This window comes from Pleurodeles waltl, chromosome 2_1 (assembly GCF_031143425.1).
Source record: "Pleurodeles waltl isolate 20211129_DDA chromosome 2_1, aPleWal1.hap1.20221129, whole genome shotgun sequence".
Classification (NCBI taxonomy): Eukaryota; Metazoa; Chordata; class Amphibia; order Caudata; family Salamandridae; genus Pleurodeles; species Pleurodeles waltl.
In genome coordinates this window covers 279,337,083-279,364,649 of record NC_090438.1, presented here as the reverse complement: position 1 = coordinate 279,364,649, position 27,567 = coordinate 279,337,083, and the positions used below count along the sequence as shown (strand labels likewise).

Here is a 27,567-nt window from a genome sequence, read left to right as displayed (position 1 = left end):
TCTAGTCAGGGTAAAAGAGAATCACCCTCAGCTAACCCCTGCTTACCCCCTTGGTAGCTTGGCAGAGCAGTAGGCTTAACCTCAGAGTGCTAGGCGCAAAGTATTTGTACCAACACACACAGTAACTCAATGAAAACACTACAAAATGACACAACACAGGTTTAGAAAAATAGGAAATATTTATCTAAACAAAACAAAACCAAAACGACAAAAATCCACCATACACAAGTCAAGTTATTAATTAAAAATCAAAAAGAGTCTTTAAGTAGTTTTAAAAACACACTAGCGCTGCTAGAGTGAAAATGTACCTGGTGTGCGTCAAAAATAACCCCGCACGGGCGGGCGTGCGTCGAAAATAACTCCGCACGGCGGTACTCGAGTCAAAAATCCAGCCGCACGATGAGTTGACGATCCAGCCGCGCAGGTTGCGATCTCCCAGCCTCCGTCAGCGATGCTGCGCGTCGTTTCTCCTGCTCCGTGCGTCGATTCTTCGGTCGCGTTTCCTGCGAGCGTCGTTTCTCAGCCGCAGAGCTGGCGGCGCGTCGTTTTTCAGCCGCCGATCGGATTTGCGTCGATCTTTTCCCCGCACGGCGCTATGTGCGGGGATTTTCTTGTCTTTAGGCTGCCAGCTTCTCCTTTCAGGGTCCCAGGACTGGATGGGCACCACAGGGCAGAGTAGGAGTCTCTCCAGAGGCTCCAGGTGCTGGCAGAGAGAAGTCTTTGCTGTCCCTGAGACTTCAAACAACAGGAGGCAAGCTCTAGATCAAGCCCTTGGAGATTTCTTCTCAAGATGGAAGGCACACAAAGTCCAGTCTTTGCCCTCTTACTCTGGCAGAAGCAGCACTGCAGGAAAGCTCCACAAAGCACAGTCACAAGCAGGGCAGCACTTCCTCCTCAGCTAACAGCTCTTCTCCAGGCAGAGGTTCCTCTTGATTCCAGAAGTGTTTCTCAAGTCTGTAGATTTGGGTGCCCTTCTTATACCCATTTTAGTCCTTGAAGTCACCTTTCTTCAAAGGGGACTCACACCTACTTGTGAAATCCTGCCTTGCCCAGGCAAGGCCTCAGACACACACCAGGGGGTTGGAGACGGCATTGTTAGAGGCAGGCACAGTCTTTTCAGATGAGTGACCACTCCACCCCTCCCTCCTAGCAGAGATGGCTAATCAGGAAATGCAGGTTACACCCCAGCTCCCTTTGTGTCACTGTCTGGTGTGAGGTGAAAAACAACCCAACTGTCAAACTGACCCAGACAGGGAATCCACAAACAAGGCAGAGTCACAGAATGGTTTAAGCAAGAAAATGCTCACTTTCTAAAAGTGGCATTTTCAAACTCACAATCTTAAAATCAACTTTACTAAAAGATGTATTTTTAAATTGTGAGCTCAGGGACCCCAAACTCCACATGTCCATCTACTCTCTAGGGGAATCTACGCTTTAATCATATTTAAAGGTAGCCCCCATATTATCCTATGAGAGAGACAGTCCTTGCAACAGTGAAAAACGAATTTAGCAGTATTTCACTGTCAGGACATATAAACCACATTACTATATGTCCTACCTTATCCATACACTGCACCCTGCCCTTGGGGCTTCCTAGGGCCTACCTTAGGGGTGCCTTGCATGTAAGAAAAGGGAAGGTTTAGGCCTGGCAAGTGGGTACACTTGCCAAGTCGAATTTACAGTGTAAAAATACACACACAGACACTGCAGTGGCAGGTCTGAGACATGATTACAGAGCTACTTATGTGGGTGGCACAACCAGTGCTGCAGGCCCACTAGTAGCATTTGATTTACAGGCCCTGGGCACCTCTAGTGCACTTTACTAGGGACTTACTAGTAAATCAAATATGCCAATCATGGATAAACCAATCACATACAATTTCACACAGAGAGCATATGCACTTTAGCACTGGTTAGCAGTGGGAAAGGGCTCAGAGTTCAAAAGCCAACAGCGACAGGTCAGAAAAAAATAGGAGGCAGGAGGCAAAAAGACTGGGGATGACCCTGCATAAGCAAAAGTCCAACACGACCCCCTACCAGCCTAAAGCCAGGGGAGAACAATCAATACCTTGATGTACTTCCCTGATTGGGGCGATAGAACAAGGACCCAGGCCCACAACAGCAGGGGCATGTTCCAGTTCTACGCCTTCCTGACTCCAGTTGGATCCCTCTGTCCATACTCTCAGGGCCCACTAAGCTAACCCATGGGGAACCCTTCTCCACATCTACAGACACCATCTGTGCAGCACCTAACTTTACTTTGCTCACAGATGAATTGCAATGGGCAGATAGTACCACCAGGGCCAACACAGAGGTGTTGCCCACTCCACCCCCGGGGTGTGACTCTCGTCCCCCCTCCAGGGGCAACTCTGTCCACCAGGACAGCAAGCCACGGTGACCCCTGACAACTGTCAGGGATGAGAGCCCGACCTCAGGCCTCTCTAACCACTGTGACTGTGGAGAGTGGGGGGCGGTAGCCCCAGGTGCCTGGCACCCTTTGACCACTCTCTCTTCCACCAGGTCAGGGATGACAACCTGACCCTGGTCCTCCCCTCTGGGGCTCAGTACCCTCCCTGCAGAAGCGGCACCCCCAGAGTCAAAAACTGTCAGGGTGCTTGTAGAAGCAGTCCTGCACAATTCTTCCACCAGTGCAGGGCTGTTAACCTGCAACTGGTCCGCCAACCTGGGGTCTGTACCTTCAGGTTGGACCAGGGCCAGGGGTGAGGCTTCCCTCCCCCTGCCCTCCCTTCTGGGGTCCTGCACCCCCCAACTAGGAGTGGCCCCCTCAGAGGACAACATGGGATGGGCACTGTTGGCAGTAGCCCCTTCCTCCAGGTCAGGGGGGACACCCTGAACCTGGCCTTCCAATCCAGGGTCTGTACCCTTAGATTGCACTGGGGCCAGGGGTGAGGCTCTTTCTCCCCTGCCCCTACTCTCAGGGTTCTGCACCCCCCCCTCAGGGAGAGTACCCCTTGAAGTCACACCAGGGGGGGTGATTGGGCAAACCGCCCACCCCTTCAGGTCAGGGTTTACCCCCTGCACCTGATCCTCCAGTCCAGGGTCTGTACCCACAGACTGGACCACTGCCTGGCAACCCAGGACTTCCTGGGGGGCATACCTACCCCCCACCAGGTCAGAGTTTACCCTCTGAACCTGGTCATCCAACCCAGGGTCACCACCCTGCGGTTGAACCACTGCCTGGCGCACCAGGACTTCCTTGGGAGCACACTTACCCCCCATCAGGTCAGAGTTTACCCCCTGAACCTGATCATTCAACCCAGAGTCACCACCCTGCAGTTGAACCACTGCCTGGCACACCAGGACTTCCAGGGGGGCACACTTACCCCCCTCAAGGGACACACTGTCCCCAAGGGCCACACAAGAGTCTGGCTGGCGCAGGTCTCCTGACCTCTGCCCATCTGACAGAGTCTGGATTCCCCCCAACCCAGAAATGGTCTTACCAAGGTCATTCCTGGGGGGCTCTGCTCTCAGAGCTGACCCCTGACCCTCCAGGTTCTCCACTGGGGTCCGCAACCCCCTCTCAACCCTCTGTCTGGACTTCTGCACCCCCTCACTAGGAGTGGTACTGCCAGACACCAGAACTGGTGGGACGCTGGCTACAGCCGCCCCCCCAAGTTCTCCTGACACTGTGGGGTCTCCCTCAACAGATGGCCCTATGGTACAGGCTAGGCTCCCCTCCTGGTGTTCCCTCATGGAACCCTCCAGTACCTGGGACCGGATCTCGGGCACCTTGGACCTCAGCCCATCCCCATTCCCTCTCCTCAGAGACTGGACACGGGGTCCCTCACCCATCCCACTACACTGGGACCTACCTGGGACACTACAATCCTTCCCTACCTCACCTGGTTGGGAAATACCTAGACCACTCCTCTCAGGAGCACCCCCAAATGCCTCTTCAGACTCTCTGGTACTCACCAAGAGGTCTGCCTCCATTGTAAGCTCCCTGGGGTCAGAGAACTCACACTCCACCTGGTGTTGGCATAGCTCTGGAAAATAAGGACTAGACATATGCTCTCCAGCAATTACATCACTCAGCCCCTCACATGAATTAACCAAAGTACCCTTCACCCAACCATCCAGTGACTCTGCTTTGAAAAATCACCCCACATCACCCTCCTGAGACTGGTGAGACAGTACCTGACTGTCCCTGACACTCAACCCACACTCTTCTGGGATGTCTTCACACTCCATAACCAGGACTTCTACCTGGGGGGAACCCCTCTCCCTGTCACTCTCACCTAGAGTCAGTAGAGTGTCCTTCCCACCAGTAGGAATATGACTCCCCATGCCAGTTCCCCAATCCACCTGAGGGACCCTGTGCATCACTGGAGCTACCTCATACCCCTGAACCTCCTGGTGTGTGTTAACTCCCTCCTTCAAGTAGGGCACCACATCTCTGGGCATGTGCATTTCTTCAGCAGCACTAGATATAAAATTGTTGCTGCCACCATTCCAGCTGGATTCAGCCCTCATGACTTCCAGCGGTTTCAATTTAAGCTTGTAAGCATAAATCATCCTTTGTATCTCGAAGTCCCTTTCCCACTTGTCATACTCCCTTTGCATCCTCAACGTTTCTGCCTCCAACCGGCGAACCCTTTCTGCCTGTCTGTCCTGTAACTCTTCAGGTGTCAGACCCTTGGAGGATACACTGCTACTTGCCCTAGAGACTCCTTCCCTGGGAATAACAGGCCCCCCCAATATACCATTCTGTACTGATTGCTCTCTCTCCTCATCCTCATCCTCCTCATCCTCAGTGTGCCCTCCAGTGCTTCTGGTTGTCACCCAGGCCCTCAGCGCCTTTTTCAGCTCATCCTTCTTGGAAGAGCTCTTAATGGGACAACCAAAATTTTTACAAAACTGCTTTAGCTGAGCCTTGTTATAACTATCCAATTGCTTCAGGTCAAAAACAGCTTCAACTGGTGCATCTCCAAGTAGAGACATGATAAAAGGTTAAAAGAGTGCAAAGTTCCAAATGCAGAAAAGCAAGTTCTCAAATGAAGTTCCAGAAAAGTCAATCACCGGATCAGCGAAAAAAGAAACTGAATGCAGAGCAAAAACAGTCCAAATAGAAAAAAACAAAAATCACAAGACTAGTAATATGTGGTCACGTAGTGGTCTGAGATCAAAACAGTAGTGTACACTTAATTACTGTATGTCAAGCACAAATACAAGTCCAAATCCCGACCGCTGATCACCAATGTTAGAAATGGGGTCCTTGGTTGACAGTCAGGTTACCCCCTGTTCAAGCAAAGACCCTCACTCTAGTCAGGGTAAAAGAGAATCACCCTCAGCTAACCCCTGCTTACCCCCTTGGTAGCTTGGCAGAGCAGTAGGCTTAACCTCAGAGTGCTAGGCGCAAAGTATTTGTACCAACACACACAGTAACTCAATGAAAACACTACAAAATGACACAACACAGGTTTAGAAAAATAGGAAATATTTATCTAAACAAAACAAGACCAAAACGACAAAAATCCACCATACACAAGTCAAGTTATTAATTAAAAATCAAAAAGAGTCTTTAAGTAGTTTTAAAAACACACTAGCGCTGCTAGAGTGAAAATTTACCTGGTGTGCGTCAAAAATAACCCCGCACGGGCGGGCGTGCGTCGAAAATAACTCCGCACGGCGGTACTCGAGTCAAAAATCCAGCCGCACGATGAGTTGACGATCCAGCCGCGCAGGTTGCGATCTCCCAGCCTCCGTCAGCGATGCTGCGCGTCGTTTCTCCTGCTCTGTGCGTCGATTCTTCGGTCGCGTTTCCTGCGAGCGTCGTTTCTCAGCCGCGGAGCTGGCGGCGCGTCGTTTTTCAGCCGCCGATCGGATTTGCGTCGATCTTTTCCCCGCACGGCGCTATGTGCGGGGATTTTCTTGTCTTTAGGCTGCCAGCTTCTCCTTTCAGGGTCCCAGGACTGGATGGGCACCACAGGGCAGAGTAGGAGTCTCTCCAGAGGCTCCAGGTGCTGGCAGAGAGAAGTCTTTGCTGTCCCTGAGACTTCAAACAACAGGAGGCAAGCTCTATATCAAGCCCTTGGAGATTTCTTCTCAAGATGGAAGGCACACAAAGTCCAGTCTTTGCCCTCTTACTCTGGCAGAAGCAGCACTGCAGGAAAGCTCCACAAAGCACAGTCACAGGCAGGGCAGCACTTCCTCCTCAGCTAACAGCTCTTCTCCAGGCAGAGGTTCCTCTTGATTCCAGAAGTGTTTCTCAAGTCTGTAGATTTGGGTGCCCTTCTTATACCCATTTTAGTCCTTGAAGTCACCTTTCTTCAAAGGGGACTCACACCTACTTGTGAAATCCTGCCTTGCCCAGGCAAGGCCTCTGACACACACCAGGGGGTTGGAGCCGACATTGTTAGAGGCAGGCACAGTCCTTTCAGATGAGAGTGACCACTTCACCCCTCCCTCCTAGCAGAGATGGCTAATCAGGAAATGCAGGTTACACCCCAGCTCCCTTTGTGTCACTGTGTGGTGTGAGGTGAAAAACAACCCAACTGTCAAACTGACCCAGACAGGGAATCCACAAACAAGGCAGAGTCACAGAATGGTTTAAGCAAGAAAATGCTCACTTTCTAAAAGTGGCATTTTCAAACTCACAATCTTAAAATCAACTTTACTAAAAGATGTATTTTTAAATTGTGAGCTCAGGGACCCCAAACTCCACATGTCCATCTACTCTCTAGGGGAATCTACGCTTTAATCATATTTAAAGGTAGCCCCCATATTATCCTATGAGAGAGACAGTCCTTGCAACAGTGAAAAACGAATTTAGCAGTATTTCACTGTCAGGACATATAAACCACATTACTATATGTCCTACCTTATCCATACACTGCACCCTGCCCTTGGGGCTTCCTAGGGCCTACCTTAGGGGTGCCTTGCATGTAAGAAAAGGGAAGGTTTAGGCCTGGCAAGTGGGTACACTTGCCAAGTCGAATTTACAGTGTAAAAATACACACACAGACACTGCAGTGGCAGGTCTGAGACATGATTACAGAGCTACTTATGTGGGTGGCACAACCAGTGCTGCAGGCCCACTAGTAGCATTTGATTTACAGGCCCTGGGCACCTCTAGTGCACTTTACTAGGGACTTACTAGTAAATCAAATATGCCAATCATGGATAAACCAATCACATACAATTTCACACAGAGAGCATATGCACTTTAGCACTGGTTAGCAGTGGGAAAGTGCTCAGAGTTCAAAAGCCAACAGCGACAGGTCAGAAAAAAATAGGAGGCAGGAGGCAAAAAGACTGGGGATGACCCTGCATAAGCAAAAGTCCAACATAAACTATCTGTTACTTAAAGGAATCAGTACTGCTTAAAAAAAGCCCTTTTGGAAGAGATTGATAGGCTCCAGTCACCACATCCTGTTCCTCCAGAAACAGTTCCCAAAGGGGAAGCTATCCAACAGAGACACCTTCACGTATTTGAGCCAGTTACCGCATCTTTTGAGGACTCTGTGACACTTCAGTAGTTTGTTACTGTAGTTGCAGCAGATGATTGTTACATCTCTTTGAGAATCACATCTACGAGGTAATGCCCCTTTCAAGCTCTCCTATTTTGCTGTTCTGAATGAGTCGATAAAATCCATTTTACAATTTAAAAAGGCTTTAATGAGTTGCAAAATAGGTTTAATACATGGCTCAATACAAATGTTTTAATGCAAACGCTGTGTGTTTGTTAATAGCAAGGTTTGCGACCAGAAATGGTTTTGTATACGTGACCCCTTGGTAGAGGCTGGAGAAAGTGGGATTAAATAAATGTATGTGGATTTCTTATGCACTGAGTTTTATAATTTATTGATGCTTCAATTTTCTCTGTTTAAATTGACTTCATTGTTTGACCTATTTTTTTGGTTCTTGCGTTAGAACCTATATTTTTATTCATGTGAGAGTATAATTGAAATTTTCATTTTTAATCAAGTCCCCATTTTTTGTGTGATTTTGGCAGATACCCCCTCGAATTCAGGTAGTCATTTCACATGGGCTTGATTTCCCATCGGACTACATGTGTGAGATGTATAGGTTTTTTCAAACCCTCAGATACAGGGTGAGCAAAAAATCCATAACTGATGGAAACACATTCAAAGGCATTGCAATAATTGCTTTTATCCTGCATTGTGCGTCTCTCCTACCAGCAATGTGATGTGTGAAGTTTGTTAGGAGCACGGGCAAGCATTTTCCCAGCTTCAACATCTTAAAGACACCTATTTAGTTTCTGGTGGTATTTCCATTCAGCTCAAAGCTAATTGGGTTTGGCAATGTACAGACACATATGTACTAGCAGTAGCAGTCTTAATACGACAAGAACGTTTCCACTTGTATGCTGCCAATTCAGGACCTCTATGGGAGGGTTCCAACAATGCAGAAGTGCTATCGGGTAACAGGACAACACTACTCAAACAGAATATATTTAAATACTCTTAACGGAATTAGGACTATAAACTAAATATATAAAAGTGCAGTGAAAAACTTGGGAAGGAGGTGAAAAACATATTTATGGGGATTAAGATCACTGCATATTCCAGTTCAAATGAAAAGAAAAAAGGAATTTTTCATTTGAAATTGTCTTCAGTGTTTCTTCTGCACCCAGGTGTAGTTGACCCTATGTATGAAGACTGGACGTACTCAGGCTTCAGGGATAAAGGCCATCTGGCATGCAAAAGATAATGCAAAGAGGACTGATACTCTGGGCCATTCATGCCTCTGGCATGGGAGATAGGTTTGCCTTTGCAGTGGTAGATTAGTGTTCTTTCAGTGTTCTCAAGGCTGGGAGCCAGACAACCATGACCTGGCATACGACAAGTCTAATGAATGCCAATTAAGTCCCTTTTACACCTCCAATACTCATCCAGGCACAGGGACTGGGGCTCGGTCTCTCCGGCTGTCACTTCTCTGTTCGGCATTGAGCATCACAAGTGCCAAGGCCTTTCTGCACTTAAACTTTCCACACCAAGAAAGAATGGAATAACAGAACCCAAAGTACCTCAATGGAACTAGGGTTTTATTGGTAGATCAAGCATCCCGCTTCCCCGTTCCTAACTGTCAAGTTCAATCCTACAAAGACATTGGCTGAAGGGAGAACTGTCCAATTTTTGTCCTTAATAAACAGAAAGTTCTTCAATATTCCATAGGTCCCAGCTATGTGCTATACAAGGAGAATCTATTTTCCTCTTGGTTTCTAAGAGAACCTCCCCCCACATTTACCACAAATTATCCTCCTAAATTCCATGGCTTCATAAGGTTTTATTTACAAGGAGCACAGCCTATGCTGCACTTTTTTCTTGCCCCTATCACTTTAAAGGTAGCCTCTGGGGTAAAGCAGGACGGAGGGGACGGCCTCTCTTGCTCGGCCTAGATCTAGAGAGACTGCCTTGTACCCAGTGAAGGCAAACAAATTCTACTTAGGTGATTAAAGCTAACTGTTCTTCCTGAGTAAGGATGGGCATGTGAAGCTCCTTGTGATTACCTCTGTTCAACCATTCATGAAAGGCCAGTGTTGAACCGCACAACTATGTTATACAGATCTAATTTCATGATGGATTTTATGATATCAAATTCAGAGACATTCTCCCCAAATAAATATCAAATTTGATGGATCCCAATTGGTTACAAAACTCTACCAATAGTGAGGTATGGATTTTTTTCATAAATATATCATACTATTAATTTATAACTTCTCAGTATGCTATGTAGGTTGTCTCACTGGCTCAACAAAGTTCACGCCCCCAGGCTGACAATGATAATCATGACAATTATTCCCGCCGTGAACAGTACATTATCCTAAGACACCTCACCTTGCTGTATAGTCATTTTTACTGCCTTGTCCTCTCCGCACGAGGGCAGGAAGTGCTTCTTTTTTCTCTTTTCTGTGTAATCTCATGCTATTGAAGTATTGAATATAGCCATGTCTATTGTTAATGATTGTAGTGTTCCGCTTCAGTCTAGTTGTCTGTTTCTAATGGGTAACTGTAATCAATGATCATTGATATGTAAATAGGTAGTTATGCTCAACAAGCGTTCAAAATAATAAAACAAATTAAAAAAAATATTTCAATACTAAATACATGCATAGCTATATTTTTTAATAATGTACTAAATACATTATTTACGTAGCAGCCTGAAGGTGTCCTGTATGTCCTTGTGCTGGCAACGTCAGAACACATGGCACCTGGAACACATGGAAAAACCAAACTTAAGAATAAAAGTATTCCGCAACATACCTGTTGGTTTGAACAAAGTTAGCCCTCACACAGTTAGCTCCTGAGGGAAAGGCTAGTCATTTTAAGAGAAACACATGAGGGTTGAGACAGATGCAGGTTAGGTCCTTACTAGAGTTTGAAGTCAAGCTGAAGAAAAGACCAAAGGTTTTGGAACTGTACAGTAGATAAATGAAATGCGCTATGTAAGTTGATGATATAAAAAATGTATTATCTTTAGCTTCTATTAAACATTGCTTGAGTGATTTGTATTGTCTGCTTGGTCTTATTCTAATAGAGGTAATATCAGCAAATCCTCGCTTGCATTTACAAACTGGCATTAGAACATACATATAGAAGAGAGAATCTGTTCAATACATTTTTGTTTAATAATTATTTAAAATAAATTCTATACAAAACTTTAAATACATTGCACTGCACAATAAAAGATTTTATGTATTTGGAATTTTTTCTTTAGTCTATTATTCTTTCGGAATATTATTTTTAAATAATATAAATATATTTTCTTTTTTTTGCCAGCACTCACTTGAAAATAAATATAGTTTAATTATTTTAATGCGTATTTAAGTTAATATGCTGTAACAATTTTATTAATTATAGATTTAAAATATTTAATTATTTACACCAGTATTTTATAATAAAGTATTTGTAATTTTTTTAAAGTTTAATAAATTATACCGTACTTTACCATGGTGAGATCTCTGCCCCGATGGTAGAGATTGCTGTACTTCACCATACCAGGATCTCTGCCCTGGCGGCGGAGACCTATGCCTGTGTGTGAAAACTTACAAGTAGTAACTTTACACTCCTGAATCCTACCCTATGAGGCTCCACTGGGGGTGGAGAAATGTAAGTCTACACCTAGGAGTAACTTAATTCACAGAAATGGTGAATAGCAAAAAAAGCTGTAAACCTACTCCTAGCTGCTGGAGTAAATTTACAAGTGAGTAAATCTACACATATAAATTTACCTTTGTGAATCGGGCATTTGTTGGTAGTTTTGCATCTAAATTTTGCTTTTTTCATCATTTTAAGGGGCTGCCCAGTCGAGGGTTTTGGTTATGTTGAGAGAAGGCATATACTAGGTGGCCTGGACTTGATGTATGTGGATTTAACTAGACTGTTTTAGACTGTTATTCAGACTCGCTTACCTTTTCTCCATTTTCAGACGTAGGATTCAGTTGAGGTTTACCATAATTCATGTTTGAAAACACTGGGCAATCAATGAACTACTGTTCAGCAGAATAACAGCTTTCTTAATCACTGCAGGTCGGAGATATTGTAGAAGTTGCAGACAATGAAACCTTCCCCTGTGACCTGATATTCTTGTCATCGAGTAATGATGATGGCACTTGCTCCGTTACTACAGCAAGTCTAGACGGAGAATCCAACTACAAGGTATACGTGCCACATAAAGATCTTACTGTTGTTTTCTTTTTTTAGTTATGCCGGTTTCGTGTTGTGTCTCTCAGGCTCCATGATAGTAGTTCTTCCTGCTTGAGGGTACTGCTAGAGAGGCTCAGTCTTGGTACAGTCTACACACTCTGTGGTTGCTGGTATGTCGTTACCAAAGCAGGTATTGTGATTGTCTCAATCTATGTGGGGATCATTCCAATGTCAATTTATGCTGTTTCCATTTGCTTTGGACTCTTACGAGTTTGTATTTTCGACCCCAAGTATGTGTTCTCCCTCTCCATGTTGTCTGCAGGTTCTGGCTGACCTCAGCAGACAAGTAATCTTGCGAAATTCCACCAACTCATCCAAGTGTGATTGGTGGGTATTGTGCTGGATTTTCTGGGAGTGTCATACAATCTACCTAGTCAGTATGTTCTCTTGTGACAATGATATTGCCTCCAAACAGGTTGCTTCCGTGTTTTCCTCTGCGTCAAAGTAGTGATGAGTGGAGATGGTTTGGAGTGATCAAAGAATTCTTTATCTGATTTATATAGTGTAAATCACAAATCACTGAAATTAGATTAGATGCATATTTCTAATGACAGAAGAATTGCTGACTTATATTTATGAAAAACTGTGGAGAGGCTTCACTGTGAACTCTGTCATCTTTATTGCTAACAAGCATGGCTGAAATGAAACATAGGTGTTGGCAAACCTACCGTATCCAGAGCCAGAACACTGTCACAACCTTAAAACCTGTTAACCTTAAAAAATCACTGCTATAAAAGGATGTTGGCAAAGGCAAGAAACATTAAGCAAGGGAACCTCCAATGGCTGTTGTGGGTGGAGGAATTTGGGCAATAATAAAGTGCCTCATTAATGATACTTTTCCATTGCCTGAACAGATGGTCAGAACTTCCCTCAGTGTCATCAGATATTGTCGGAAAACCAGTCGCGGCTCTCAGTGATTCCTGGGGGTGGGGCGGCATGCAGGGGACGGGGGCTGTAGGAATTAATAACATTAAAAAAAAAAAATAATTACAAAACTTACCTCTGCTCCCTGCACGCAAAGCAGCATCGGGATTGGCTGGGAATGCCCAGCCAGGGCACTCCCAGGCAGACTGGGAGCTGTGCAGGCTCCCTTCAGCCCGGCAACTGTGTTGCTGGGCTGGAGAGCGCCCTGTGCGCATGTGTGTTTGGCCGGCCACACGCGCTCTAAAGGGAGTGTACAGTGCACTCTCCTCTGCTCATCATCCCCAATGCCTCGCCCCTTTCCCAAGGAAAGGATAATAAACCCTGTTTATTATCCTTTCCTTGTGAAAGGATTTGCAGCGGTTACTGCTTGGGGGGGGGAGGGGGCGATGCTCCCCCGCCCTTATGGAGGAGCCACCCCTGCAGAAAACCCTCTGGTGAAGTTGTCCAATCCCTGCAAAGCTTCAGGTGAAATTGACCATTTGGCAGAACATCAGCAGTTCGCATGAAGGATAGATAGAAATATGATAAATCCATCACCATTGAAAATTACATATTTGCCTGCCCTCCTTCCATTAGAGCAGAGTGATGTATTTCAAGGGTCTGCCTGTAACCAACGGGGGCCAAGCTTTTGCAACAATTAACAGTTAACCATTAGCAAGATTCTCGTTAGTTAAGCTTCCTATCAGCAGATCAAATAACTATCTTGTGCAGACTCTCTTTTGTCCTTTTTTCTGTATCTTCGCTCATTATCGAATAGCAATGTCACTGTCCTGATTCAATGTATTAGCCTTGTTGGTAGTTGCTTCTTGGATATTTTTGCATACTTTCCCTGATCTTGCTATCTCAAGCATATCTTTACATTTTGTTTTCAAGACAGCAGAGAGTTACCGTGAGGGTGACTTGCCAGTATAGTGAGGGTAAGGAGGGGAATTTTTCAAAAGTTCTCTTAAGGCTGTCTCGGAAACTTAAGAGATTGACAAACTGTTTTGCCTTATCGAAGGTACTTAAAACACCACGTTTTCCGAAGAGGTGGTTTGTATGTTTTGGAGTGGTGCAATGATAGCAGAGGCTTAGTGAGTCAAAACATATGGCAGAGTTTAGGCCTTTCATCAGTGATTCTGTGTCCAGCGGGTTGTTACTGGAGGTGTGGAAGATGTTATCTACGGCTTCAAGTTCCATATTCAGCCCAAGTGGCAATCTGTAAATTAGATATCGTTTTGCTTTCATACAGTTGTACATCTTTCAGCTGCCCCCTTTTAAGTCTGCGCTGCTTCCTCCCATGGTTGCTTAGTGGAATAAGAAGATGTGGGATTAGCCAAATCGGTCAGATTGTGACCTAGTTATCCATGGTGTAGTGAATGAAGTGCAAGCATACTTTTTATGTCTGGCACAACTGTTGCGTGTTGTTAAAAAGAGCTTTGGAAAGCAGTACTCGAGGGCCTTAGGCTTCAACCACACATTGAGCTTCCTGTCTACAAGTTTTGATTGGGCAGAAGGTGTGTACTTCCAATGAAACAAGTGTGTTAGTATTGGGCTTTGCACCTTGTGGGAAAGGTTAAGCTCAGTACAGTAGTCATGAGTTGATTATAATGCTGAGCTAATGGCCCGTTTGCTATGAAATAGGCAATAGACCGTTAAAACATAAATTTCATGACATGTAATCTAAGCTTATTGCATGAGGCAAGGGTTTGGGGTGTTGGTTACACCTTCTGGGTAGACTATTTGCACTGTGACATATCTGGTTAACCTGTCTTTGGAAGAGTTATATATTGTTCTACCAACTATAATTGTGTATATATGTATAATATGTTGTGACTGTATACCTGATGGTTGCTGTAAGACCTAATTCAGGGGCAATAGGACACACAAGAGAGAGTTTTTGTATTAATTACCCCCTTTGAGAACCTGTGGGGGTAGAAAATTTGCACTGAGAGAATCCTTGTCAAGGACTCTTGGGAGGGGTTGACTATTGTTTTGCTGACTGTAATTTGGAAATCATTGTAATTGTTTGTGTATTATTTAGCTGTGTGTGTATGGAAGTACTTTTCAGGTATGACTTGATAGCTTTAGCTGTCTTACAGACTATTATTATCCAAAATGATATAAAACAGATACATATGCCTAAAAAGAGGGGCTTTGGATAAGCCCTATTCATCTGTTGTTCTGTTCAGATGTCACTCGGATTCTGCTTCACCCCGTGGCAGCGTAGAGATTGAGGTAATGGGTGAAGCCACTTCAGCCCTTGGCTTTATTGCCCTTTGAGTGAGAATATCACAGATCTAAATTTGCATGAAAATGAGAAAGCTGCAGTAAAACAGTTGACATAAGCAAGCTGATTTAAAGCACCATGACTGCAAAGGAGAGACATAAAAGGAAAAAGAAGTTCGCTCACAGTCAGACATATCAGCAATTGTGTAATTATCCATGTAACAGGGGTAGTTTGCAAGGCAGTAACAACCCCCCTCCCCCAAGGAGGGACAAACGTAGAACATTTGTCAATGATGATAAAGGATTTTTGAAAGGCAAGCCCATGAATGCGTGAAAGTTATGGGCGTGGTTAAAAGCCTACAATATTACAACAGGTGAAAGTGCTTGTGCACTGGACCTAAAAAGCTGAAAATTACCTGTTTGGCTAAACTGTGTTTAGACCAGCACCAAGACACCACAAAGTGAGTGCTTTATAAACTCAGTTGTGCAGTTAGTCACTGAACTCACAACAGATAGACTGAGCCCACAAAAGAGACAGTAAGGCCTTAGCAGAGTCATAGAGCCTCTGTCATGGTAACTATGTCACTGCCCAGTACCAACACAACTGTGACAGTAAAATATTGTTTTGACAACGGGGCTGGACCAACAACTGTCCTAGCAATAAGTTCAAACCAGCCCAGCACCCTTCCACCAGCAGCGACTCCCCTGCCTTAAAACTAGCCTCCAAAGGCTCCAGCCCACTGGGGAAAGTGCCCGGTGGAACAAATAGGCAGTCCGGTCTTGAACAACTAAGGTGAGCACACTACAATCACATGCTCACTCTGCAGTCCGCGTGCTTACATATAATGTTTTGCAAAACATGGCAATATAAATTCACACAAAAGCTGAACCTATACATTCTAGGCTTACGCCTTTCACTTGCATACAGACATGTTATTTTGTGGAGCATCTTAAATGTAAACTCCTGCTTCCTCTGATTGTACTGGAGATTTTGTACAGGTGGGCAGGACGCATCTTAGGCCTGGGGAAGCTCAGCACTTGCACGCGTTTCTGCACTCTGGCCTATGCGACGTGCTTCTTCTCTGTCTCTTGCTAATTGCAATGCTCGAAGTCCAAGCCTTTTCGCTGCCTCCACACGCTGCTGCTTTTAGAACATAAGGTGCTGTGCTAGAAGGATAACCCTACTTTAAGGGTGATCGGCCCTGCAAATGGAGATTTGATTGATGGTTTGAATGCTCGCCGATGCAGCATTCCTACAGGGAACCTATCCGTCACCAGACCAGGCAGCCACATTACTAAGAGGCGCCGCTTGGAACACGTGATTACTTTAAACCAGGGAGACAGGAGTGAGTTGGAACATTCCTAATCCACTGGTTTGTTCTCCTGTAAAATAAATGAACTTTTTTGTCTGAATACTTTGACACACACGTATGTAGATTTATCAATATTATTCAATATCTTGCACCAATATGTCTATCAATGTTGTTAATATTTCTACCATCACACATACGCGTTTCTCTATGTTGTGTTGGGGATTTTAAATCACCAAAATCCGTTAGCTAATACATGAAAACATTTGATCATTGTTGTTGTGTATCTTTATCCACGTACCAAGATTTTATGGAACCAGGTGTCTCACACCAGGCTTGATAGACTTATCAGTAACATTTGGTATCTTGATGTATGCACCACAACATCTATTAATATTGTTGGCATCGCGGCTAACACACTTATATTTAGCTATGTTATTATAGGGTATCTTAATCCACGTACCACGCCACTGGCAATATTGACTCAGTCAATATTATGGGGGTTATTGCAACTTTGGAGGAGGTGTTAATCTGTCCCAAAAGTGACGTTAAAGTCACGGATATACCACCAGCCGTATTACGAGTTCCATAGGATATAATGGACTCGTAATACGGCTGGTGGTATATCCGTCACTTTACCGTCACTTTTGGGACGGATTAACACCTCCTCCAAAGTTGTAATAACCCCCTATGTTTTTATATTTGTAGGTATATCAACCTATCTGTTGATATCTTTATGAACAGTAGATAGCTTAACATTGATAAGTAGGGGCAGCAAGTCTCTGTGTGGGATGTTAAAAATGGGTTGGAATCCCAGTTGACTCCTGGGCTGTTCATTTGCATGTAAGAGTACTATGGGAGTAGATGACTTCTTTAAATCCACGGATACGGTGACCAGATCCCTGTTGTGGAATGATAAGTCCACCCGCATTGACCTACAATCGCTGACTAGACACCCATACGAAGGGGACTCGGCTGCCTAGACTTACATTTGTATTACTGGGTCACTCAACTGTAGGTTGTCAATGATTGGGCGTTTGCCCCACAGCAGGAACCCCCTCTGAAGGTAGTAGGAGACTGATGGCTCCCCAGGGATACTTAAAGAGGCTTTAGGATGAGCGCAGCTTCTCTAACACCCTTCCATCGATGGCCCTAGTAATAAAAATATGGAAAGAAGCCACAAACGATGAGATGGCAGGGGCGATTAATGATACAAACCCCATTATGGGACTCAGCCCTAGTGGGAGCCTTACAGGGGTTGGAATGCAGGCAACAGTGCAATATGATTGGGATGCCAATATTGGGAGACATCTGGGATCTGGGGGGACTTCTCCCCTTCCCTGACTTGCAAACTCTATACGAACTGATAACTGAAAATTGCCATTATCTGCAGGTCCAACACGCACTCCAGGGTTGCTGGGATATGTTATATAAAGTCCCCAACCAGTGGGCTGCTGGAATTTCGATTACTATTGGGTCCTCTGTAGAGCCATGCTACTTCCCAGACATCCTGGACACTAGTGGCTAATCACCAGCTTTCCTAGGCAAGCTCCGTGGTCTGTGGGAGGAAGATATTGGGGTTCTGACAGACAAAGACCGAGGGGAGGTGTGTCGCCACCCTCATGAGTTAGCTATAAAATCAGGCTACTGGTTGGTATAACTGAAAATCCTCCATCGCACTTACCTCCCCAGAACTTGATTGCTTCCTAATGGATAGGGTCGATAACCATAGGTGTCTGCAGGGCTGCGGCCGCGGCCGAACCCTGACAAACATCATCTGGGACTGCCCAATCATCCGACGATTCTGGATGCAAGTGGGTCTGTCTCTCTCTACAGTTGCAGAGGTGTCGGTGGATTCGAACCAGAAGCTGGGCGCCTTGGGCTATGGGGGTACCAAACGCTACCTACACATGGGCTATTGTTGTGCAGCGTGGCCCTTATCACAGCACGAAAGGACATTGCTTATAAATGGGGGAGCAGAGAGGTACCTACCCTCTCTCAATGGCAGGCGGGAATGGATTGATGCATGCAGTCTCAAAGGACGATATATAAAAGTAGGGGATGCCCATGAAAATTTGAAAAGAAATGGGGTCCCTGGAGTGAATACAGACACCCAGTGCTTAATTTGAGCTGGGGCTTTCCTGTGCTCAGCACCGGCACTTATTCATCAACACTGGGACTCATGACAGCCAGTCACCTAGTGCTGCTTGTCTAATTTCGTAAGGAACTCAACAACAGATGCTTAATAATGCCATATACATTAAAAATGACTAATACTTGCCACCCAAAGCTATAAGAATAGTTTTGTTGGCTGGTACTAGTCATTTTAAATGTATACAAATTCTGAAATGTCATTGGTAGTGCTGACAGTGGCAATGGGCGGTGCTAGCTGTAGTGGCTTCCTGACAAGGGCCCCAGCAATGTTTTTTTTTTTTTTCGTTTTTTTTTTTTACAAATTAAGTAGTTCAGACACCACGATTAATCTGGTGGGTTTTCAAATTGTCAGCTCAATTTTATTATATATGAAACATTGATTTCTGAATTGTGTGTTCTATCAGTGTCAAATATTACTATGTTTCTTTGTATATGGCATACTTAAAAGATTTAAAAAAGAGTACTATAAGAGTTGTATCCTGGGTTGTGTTTTTTGGGTTCAATTACACTAGCAAAGCTGAAAGTAACTAATCACAAAAAAAAAATCCAGGACTAAAAAGGTGTGCCCCAGGGGCATATAGTAACTCTAAACATAGGTGAAATGAAGGACCCACCAGAAAAATATATCTTTATTTATAGGATGGCAAATATATACTCCTATATCTTTTTTTCATTCCCTGAGTTTCTAAACTCTGCTACGCTTTTCCCATTTGGTCTTCCATGTGATTGCCACATTTTTCCATATGTCTAGAATTAAATAAATAAAAAATTGCAATCTCCATGAAAGCAGTTAATAGCCATGCTTGCTGTAGTTTCAGTTTCGGTTTCGTTTTCTCGGCGTTGTTTTTAAATGTGTTTATTTTCTGCCTGTATTTCTTTTTCCATAAACCTGCAAGAAATCTTTATTCAGCCATTATTTTTTGCTTGTTGCCACTTTGTGGCCTCTTCAACCTGCGCAGCAAATTTTTTTGTTTTATATTTTGTATTTATTTTAGAGTGCTCTAGAAAACGTGGTATAAGAAATAAAAACAAAATATAACGAATACATACTGTATGAAGTTTGATTACAAAGGACTTTGTGGACAGGATGATCACAAAGTCCTCTGTGGCAGTGAAACCTGGGTATCAAATAACAAGAGATTATCAGTGAAATGCATGTGTAGAAAAAGGTTAATACTAAGTGGTCCCAACCATGGCTGTCTGCGTATAAGCCATGGATAGCCATGATTGTTTATAAAAATAAACGAGCTAATTCAAAGCACCACAGCCACCATGAGCGTGAGCGTGGAGGAGAGACACAAAAGGAAAAATAAGTTTGCTCGCAGTCAAACATATCTACAATCGTGCAGTTATCCATGTAACTGGGCCGATGTCCAAGGCAGTAACAAAACTGCCCCAAGGAGGGACAAACGTAATGTATTTACCAATGATAACAAATGATTTTTGAAAGGCAAGCCCACGAACGAGTCAAAGTGATGGGATTGAGGTGGGTGTGGTAAAAAGCCCACATAGATACCAACACGTTGGAATAGCAGTGCTTGCGCGCTGCTATGCTCAACCTAAAAAAGCAAACACTCATAGAGAATGCAAGATTAAGTAAAGCATGTGAAATGTAATCAGGAACAACATGGTTACGTTTTTACACTTGTAACATGCTGGCTTAAAAAAACCTTCAACATTTACTGTTCAAGTGTGCATGAAGAAGGGAAAGGGTGCAGTACCACAGGCTGTCCCTCAGTGACCTTTGGGACCTCTCCTGGCCACATAAAGTACTATGTTACAGTGAGGCCAACACAGAAAAAGTGTGTTTATTTTCCATTAGAATTTAACAACCAAGTTCTTTACTTTGTAAAATGCCCTGTTCCTGAAACTGTTAAATCCTAACAAAAAATAAAAAAAAAATAACCAGTAGAGTTTATTTGTAAAATGCGAAAAATAATATAAAAACAGCGACAGTGTTAAAAAAGCAATTTGGACTAAAACACACATAAAACACAAGCAGGAAGTTCTAAGCACTTTTTGCAAGTGTATAATAATTTTAATGTCGGCTGCTGGCTATTTTCAGGCAACAATAAAAATGTCAACATAACTCCGTGATTAATGTTCTTTTTTGGAGAGAGATCGGAAATCTGCATAGTGTAAGTTTTGACTCTGTCGTAAGGTAGCACAGAGGGATAATATGCCTGCTGCAAAAAACGGCGGTGCGACCGGTGCCCCCACACCGGGTGTTGGCTTCGGTGGGGGCAGAGTTTTTGCAAGTGTATTATAATTTTAAAAGCACCTGCTGTTGGCGTTTCAGGCAACAATAAAAATGTCATCACACTCCGTGATTAATGTTCTTTCTGGAGAGAGATCGGAAATCTGTACCGTGTAAGTTTTGACTCTATTGTAAGGTAGCGCAAAGGGGCAGTATGCCTGCTGCAAAGAATTACAGTGCGACCAGTGCCACTGCACCAGGTGTTGACTTTTGGTGGGGGTGCAGTTTTTGCAAGTGTAATGTAATTTTAAAAGCACCTGCTGCTGGCATTTCTATTTTCAGGCAACAATAAAAATGTCAACATAACTGTGATTAATGTTCTTTCTGGAGAGAGATCGGAAATCTGTGTAGTGGAAGTTTTGACTCTATTGTAAGGTAGTGCAGAGGGTTAATACATCAATTAGTAAATATAGCAAATCAGAAAAAACAGGAACAGAAGATGATTACTGTGTCGGAATTGTAGCAACGTGAGCACCGACCGACTGGGAATTCCATCAATATAAGCACAGAATCAATATCTCAGTGAAAACAAAACATTCTAAAACCAATAATAAAACTGTTTCCAAATGTGTGAATTGCGGATTTAAGCAAAATAAACAATACAAGTAAAATATGAGCCAGCATTTGTAATCCTATGAAAAAGCAAATAGTCATAAAAGAAAATGACTGAAAAAAACAGGCACATTTACCGTTCCAATGTGCATAAAGCAGGGATAGGGTGCCGAACCACAGCCTGTCCCTAGGTGTCCCTTGGGACCTCTTTTGGCCACATAAGGTACTGCACCCTGCAGTCGTGGATTGAACACATCCCCAATGACTTTTGGACGCTGTGCTGAAAAATGAAGCGCAGCGCCCGTTTTGTGAAAAGTTTTACGCTGTGCCTTCAGGTTATGAGGGAGGCTAGACAAGAGTAATATGCTGGCAGAAACAAAGCAAACACTCGTAGAGAATGCTAGATTAAGTAAAGCATGTCAAATGTAAGCAGGAACAACATGGTTACGTTAGCTGAGAGCAAGAAAGTTGTGGAAATTAAAAGGTAAGCGTCGCCCAACCCAGCAGGAAACGAAGAAAAAAAAAGTCCCTCAAAGAACAGGCAAAGAAGCGTAACTATACAGTAGTTAGTCCCTGCTGGCAAAGAGGAAAAAAAAGGAGGGACAAAGGAGTATGACTGACCACTAACAAGCAAGGCTTTTTAAATTACACTGAAACAAACAATTCAAATGGCTTTAAGCCCACAGAATTATACTAAAAGTATACAAGAGGCCCTAGGCTTACGCTCAGCCTAAAAATCAACCAGTGCACCAGCATTCTGAGGCCACATTTATTGGATTTGCCAGTGCATGTTTTGATTTTGTGTTGTGGTTCAAAAAGTAAATCTCTGTTGCATTTTTTTTAGAACAATGTATTAGTTAAGGTTCTTTTAGCATCCCACATCTGAATTTGTCTTTGTGATTATGAATGTACCTACGCCTGCAGCAGACATTTGAGAGACATGGCAAACGTTTCCCTCACAGCATGTGGCCAATGTTTATAATCCACCAAGGAGGTCGGTAGGTTGTGCTGCACTCCGCCCTTAAGCCCAAGTGAACATCTCATGACAGGCACCAGAGGCTGCCTGGTGCGGGACCCGGGGTGTTGTGAGCACGCCTCAGTGCACTGGTGAAGGGGAGAGGGAGCCCTTGAATGCATCATGGGATGAGAGAGTGACCCCAGGCTGGCAGTCTGAGGAGAATAACATTTTATGGGCTTTGGAGTTAGAGGATGTGCTATATTTAACCGTGCAAGGGCTGTCTGAATCCTAATGCAGCCGCTGCAAGGAGCCATGTCCGGACCAGCATTGCTGCAGAAGCTGTTTATTAAACCAGTGCCTGCGCCGCGCGCGCTTTTCATTCCAAGGCTGTTGCAGTAGATGTCTGGAGAGAGGGGAGGCCCGCTTTGTGATTAGTTTAATTAAAATCAATTACAGCAGTTGCCTCGTGACTCTGATAATTTCGGATTCCCCTGATGGCTGAATGCAAACTGAAGGGTCGATGTCGGATGTTTCCATTGATTGTGGGCGCGCTTCGGAATAGCCCATCTCAGCAGCTGATGCTAAGAATAGGGCTCTTTGGCAAGGCTTCAATCAACCATTCCTCTGCAGCGGAAACAATATCTTAATCACTCCACGGAGACAGCCGTGATGTTTCCTCAACAGCTGGAAGCATGTAATGCAAACCCCCAGACCCTGCCAGCAGGTCACAGTGCAAGTGTTAACTCTGTCGTGTGAAATGAACGATTTCCCCTTATTGTTCCTGTTTCTCACCTAGGTCTACTATGCTCTGCGTGAAACTGCCGCCCTGTCCACCGTCCAGACTGTGGATTGCCTCAATGCCACCATTGAATGCGAGCAGCCTCAGCCTGACCTCTACAAGTAAGGCTTCACAGACTCCTTATTCCTCCATGAGCTCTTGGCAGTGGGTGCATGCTTCCTGTTCTCTTCACTGTTCTGACACCTTACAGTACACATTGGTCGCCTTGGTAAGTACAGATCAAAAAAAGGGAAATGGATTCCCTACTTTCGTACTACATGATACAGTTCCAAGTTCCCTGCACAAGTCCATTGGAGATGTAGTCACATTCACCTATAACATGCTCCAGTCTCTCCCAGATGAAGGATACGCCTTCTGAGGTTTCAGAATGACATCTCAAACTTGGCTTAAGCACAGGGCAGGTGTTACGCACCCCTTTGTGTCAGGCAGTGAAATTTGCAAACTGGACTCATACGAGGGTGCTGTTTTTGCCTGCTTTTCATGGGATGGAGGAGAGGTGCAGGTAAAGTTTTAGTTTGCATGAGGCAAAGCACCGGATTGACCTCCTTCCCTGGGGTGGTGCGCTTAGTTAGTTGGTTAAAGCACTGCAAGAAACTGAATTCCACAATCAGCTTTGTGGAAGTGATGCAACTCCATCCAGAGACATAGAAGGCCTACAGAAGTGGCAGATACTTCTTCTTAAAGACACGCCATGCCTTAGACACATGTCTGTATTTGACAGGCATAGCTCTCATGTGCAGTTACTCACAGGTCATTTGACAGTTCTTGGGTCATAGTCTAGAAGTAACTTAGTTTTTTTCAGCAGTCTGTTGTAGTGGCCCAATTGATTAGCCCAAAGGTGAAACTAGTGGAATCCCTCCTTTTTAAGCCAAGGCTTCAGACCGCTTTAGCTGTTAGTGATTGGCCAGACCTGTTGTTTGCAATATTTAGATTGCACTTTGGGTAGTCCCTTGCTCATGATTGGTTGGCTTTGTTGTATATCTCAGTGGTCTTCTCTTGAATTACTGGCTTCCTTCCCTATCCATTTTTTTTCTGCCCTGGTGCATTTTGTTCTCAGTGTTCCGATTGGTTGACTTATATCTGTCTACTGTTGAGATTGCTTGCATTCATGAAACATTTTTTTCTTTTACTTTAAGCACCCCATGGGAGTGCATGTGTTTTCTTACTCTCTGCCCTATGTGTTGCTTCCCTCTTGACTGACTCCTACGCTCTCTGTGATATTCCCTCCTGCCCCAAAGCTTGTCCATTGCTTCCCCACATTACACTTCTTCTCATTTTAATAATATTCTCCCCACACCTGCATCTCTGTTGATTGCCCTGCACTTCCCCGCTTAGTACTTCCTTCCCACCCTCTCCAATATCATTTGTTGTTTTAGGATGTGTTGCCTGCCACACTATCAGTGGATGTCTGTCATCAAATACTTTTTTTTAACCAATTCAAGATGTCCACCCGTAAAGGAACATGGGCATGCATGTGCTGTGGGAATCCAGAAATTGGTTTCTATCATTTTAACAAACCCATTCAAAGACAGCTGGCACAGAAACACATGCTCTCACTGAGGATATCTTTGAGCTGGGTTTATTAAAATATTACAAATGCATTGAAAGGTGGCCTCTGTGAACGTGTGTGCATCCGCAGAAACCACCATAGAGCAGCGGTTGTTAAAACAGCTGTCGTGGATGGACGCACATCCACAGCGGCCATCTTTAAATGCATTTTAATAAATCTTGTTCCAAGATGGCTCCCTGAGAGGTGTGTACATTTGTATTGGTTATCTAACACAAAAAACATTGATAAAGCCTGTTCCTATTAACTTAGTGAATGCTTGTTTTTTTTTAGTTTGTCTTCAGGCTAACGTTTGGGTTTGAAAATAAATGCCAAATATCAAAGAGTGGATTAGAGATGTGAAAAGTTATATTCTTTACGTCCACCCAGCTTCAGAAGCTTTTAAAGCCACAGTTTGTAGATGTTGATTATTACTTGGTCAAGGATTACCGAGAGGGAGGGGATCTATGCACAGATCAGCTAACCTGGCATGGCACTTATTCATGCCTAATATCTTGTTTGACAATAAATCTGTATATGTATATCTTGAAAAATAAATAATGAATTAATTCAGAGCATTTTATACAGTTGTTACAAAATGCGGAAAGTAGTCCAGCCTTGAAAGCAGAATTAGCCACACCAAGGAAGGTATGATCACAATACTCCCAAAGACATTTAATAACGTGCTGATGTATTGAGCACAACTAGAAGAAGAGGTGGAAAGTCCAGGATGGACTGACTGAGCTCTTTGAGAAAAAAGAATCCATCCAATTGGGTGTTGCGTCCAGGATTGAGCAGTCGGCTAACTGTTATTGAAAGTCGGCCTGTGGTAACAAATGCAGTTATATCATCTATTAAGAATAGTGCACCTTCATCTGTGATCACCTCAAAGGAAATCCCAGTATGTTCCTCGCCCTTGACAGGATGTAAGCCAGCTTGTCAGCTTGATCACCGTTGAGGAAATCATTGTTTTCTCTAAATGTTTGCAGTTGTATGGTTTGCAGCATTTGGGGTGGATTAGGTAGAAGGAAGATTTGATGTTAAACAGGTTGCTAGCTTCTAGAGAAGACTTTTTTTGAATAAAGGGTGAATTTTGAGAGGTTGAAATAGATTTAAATAATGCCAGTCTTTAAAAAAATCTTATTAGTTTAACAACAGCAGGTAACCTTTAAACATGAGAGCTTAGTCTCCATACCCTCCACACCTAAACACGCCCCGGGTCTGCAGTATATGAACAGATCCAAGCAATAAAGCCAGTCTCAAAGGAGCAAGTCAAGACTTTAGGAAGGAACAGACTACCTTTTAATTTCATTGCTAATACAGTTTTACATGGACATAGCTTTCTCTGACTCACAGTCTAGGCCTTTCTGTACCAGGGTCTGTGCATTTCTATCCAGATGTCTCTACTGCTGTTTCCCAGCTGGTGGGTGCAGACTGCCCACATCTCCGTGCCTAGCCGCTCTCGTTGTCCCTGTGCCTCTGTTCCTGTGTGTCAGGTATCCTTGTCCCAGTGTACCACTCTTCCCTTCCTTAGGTTCTCTGTTCATGTTTGTGTGCTCCGATGTTCTTGCTGCTCTCTCCACATGTCCACGCATGTGTCTCCCCTTCTTGGCTTTTACTCGTCTGATTTTGGAGAGGGTTTCTATCCTTGGGCCTTCCTGCAAACATGATCCAGTCGCCCCTCTCTCTGGCTGACCTACCATGGGTGGCTTTGGCTGCCTGCACTTTTACTCTAAAGATAAGAAGCATAGGCATTAATAGAGCAAACTGATGAATAAGGAAGTGACTCAGATAGATTAAAACCTGCCAGCGATAAGAACGTATAAATCTAAACGTTTTAAGGCAAAGCTCCATGACACAGCCATTACTCCATCGTGGCTCTGCACAGTGGGTGTTGGTGGCTCTTTTTCCCTCCGGAGGTCATTGGTTCTAAGAGTTGCAGGCTCCTAGCAGCATGTGCATGTCCCAGATACAGGTGGCACTGCTTTCAGGACTGCCGTCTGTCCCTCAGGCCTCGGCCTGCTGTGAACATATGCCCACCCCCATCTTCCTCACCAGCTCTCCTGCTTGGGGCATTGGAAGGGTAGAACATATTGACTGGGGATTCACTGAGGGTAGTGGTAGGAGGTACTTAGTGTTTTTTCGAGAGGAGTGCAGCATTGAGTTATGTGATGAGATAAGTAGACAATGGAGTTAGTGGAGGAGCAGTTATCCTCCTGACCTCTGGCTTTAGAATACATTCTGGGGCTGGTGTCTGCCCCAAAGCCTCCTTCAGTACCAGTGCTTCCTTTTCATTGGAGAAATCACAGCCTCCATTCATGCTCCTGCCATCGGATTTCTAAATTTGTAGTCGTGATGTAATAAATGCACCGTGGAACTTAGCTGCAAGGTCCCCAGTGCAGTGGGATGCTGGAAAGAGAAGAAGGGCTATAAAAACCAAGTTACACCTGATAGAGCATCTGTGTTTTTGGAGCATAGCGACAAAACGTTTCAAGTGTCTCCTTCCCAGGGACCCGTGCCCCCTATATGTACACTCCAAAATATTACAAAACTCATTGCTGTGGGAAAAGGCCTCATAATGGTCCTAAAGTAGCCTGTGCCCTCTAATATGCATGCATCGCAGACATTCCAATTAAAGGCATAATTTATAATAATTCTAAGGAAGTGAAACAAATGTGATTTCTCATATCAACGCTTTGGAGTAGCCACACAAAGCTCTAGAGTAAAGCCTTAGCAACCTCACATGATATACTGGGTGTTAGAAATGAGGTTTTTGGTTGGAATTCAGGTTATCCCCTGTCCAAGCAAGGACCCTAACTCTAGTCAGGGTAAAAGAGAATCACCCTCAGCTAACCCCTGTTTATCCCCCTGGTAGCTTGACACGAGCAGAAGGCTTAACTCTAGAGTGCTAGGTGTAAAGTATTTCTCCCAACACACACAGTAACTTAATGAAAACACTACAAAATGACACAACACAGGATTAGAAAAATAGAAAATTTTATCTAAACAAAACAAGACCAAAACGACAAAAATCCCCAATACACAAGTCATCACTAAAAATGCAAAAGAGTCTTCATGTAATTTTAAACACACACTAACACTGTTAGCATGAAAATGTACCTTTGGTGCGTCAAAAATAACCCCGCACGGGCAAGTGTGCGTCAAAAAG

General features: G+C 44.2%; 1 protein-coding gene across 4 annotated transcripts in view; it reads left to right on the top strand.

Moving 5' to 3' along the window:
* ATP11C (ATPase phospholipid transporting 11C) overlaps positions 1–27,567 on the top strand; it is a 589,522-nt gene that overhangs the window by 281,077 nt on the left and 280,878 nt on the right. For all 4 annotated transcript variants that reach the window (XM_069212455.1, XM_069212454.1, XM_069212452.1 and 1 more), the window contains exons 6-7: positions 11,514–11,642; positions 22,850–22,953. In XM_069212455.1, the coding sequence (XP_069068556.1) occupies positions 11,514–11,642; positions 22,850–22,953 (233 nt within the window). The remainder of the gene's footprint in view (positions 1–11,513; positions 11,643–22,849; positions 22,954–27,567) is intronic.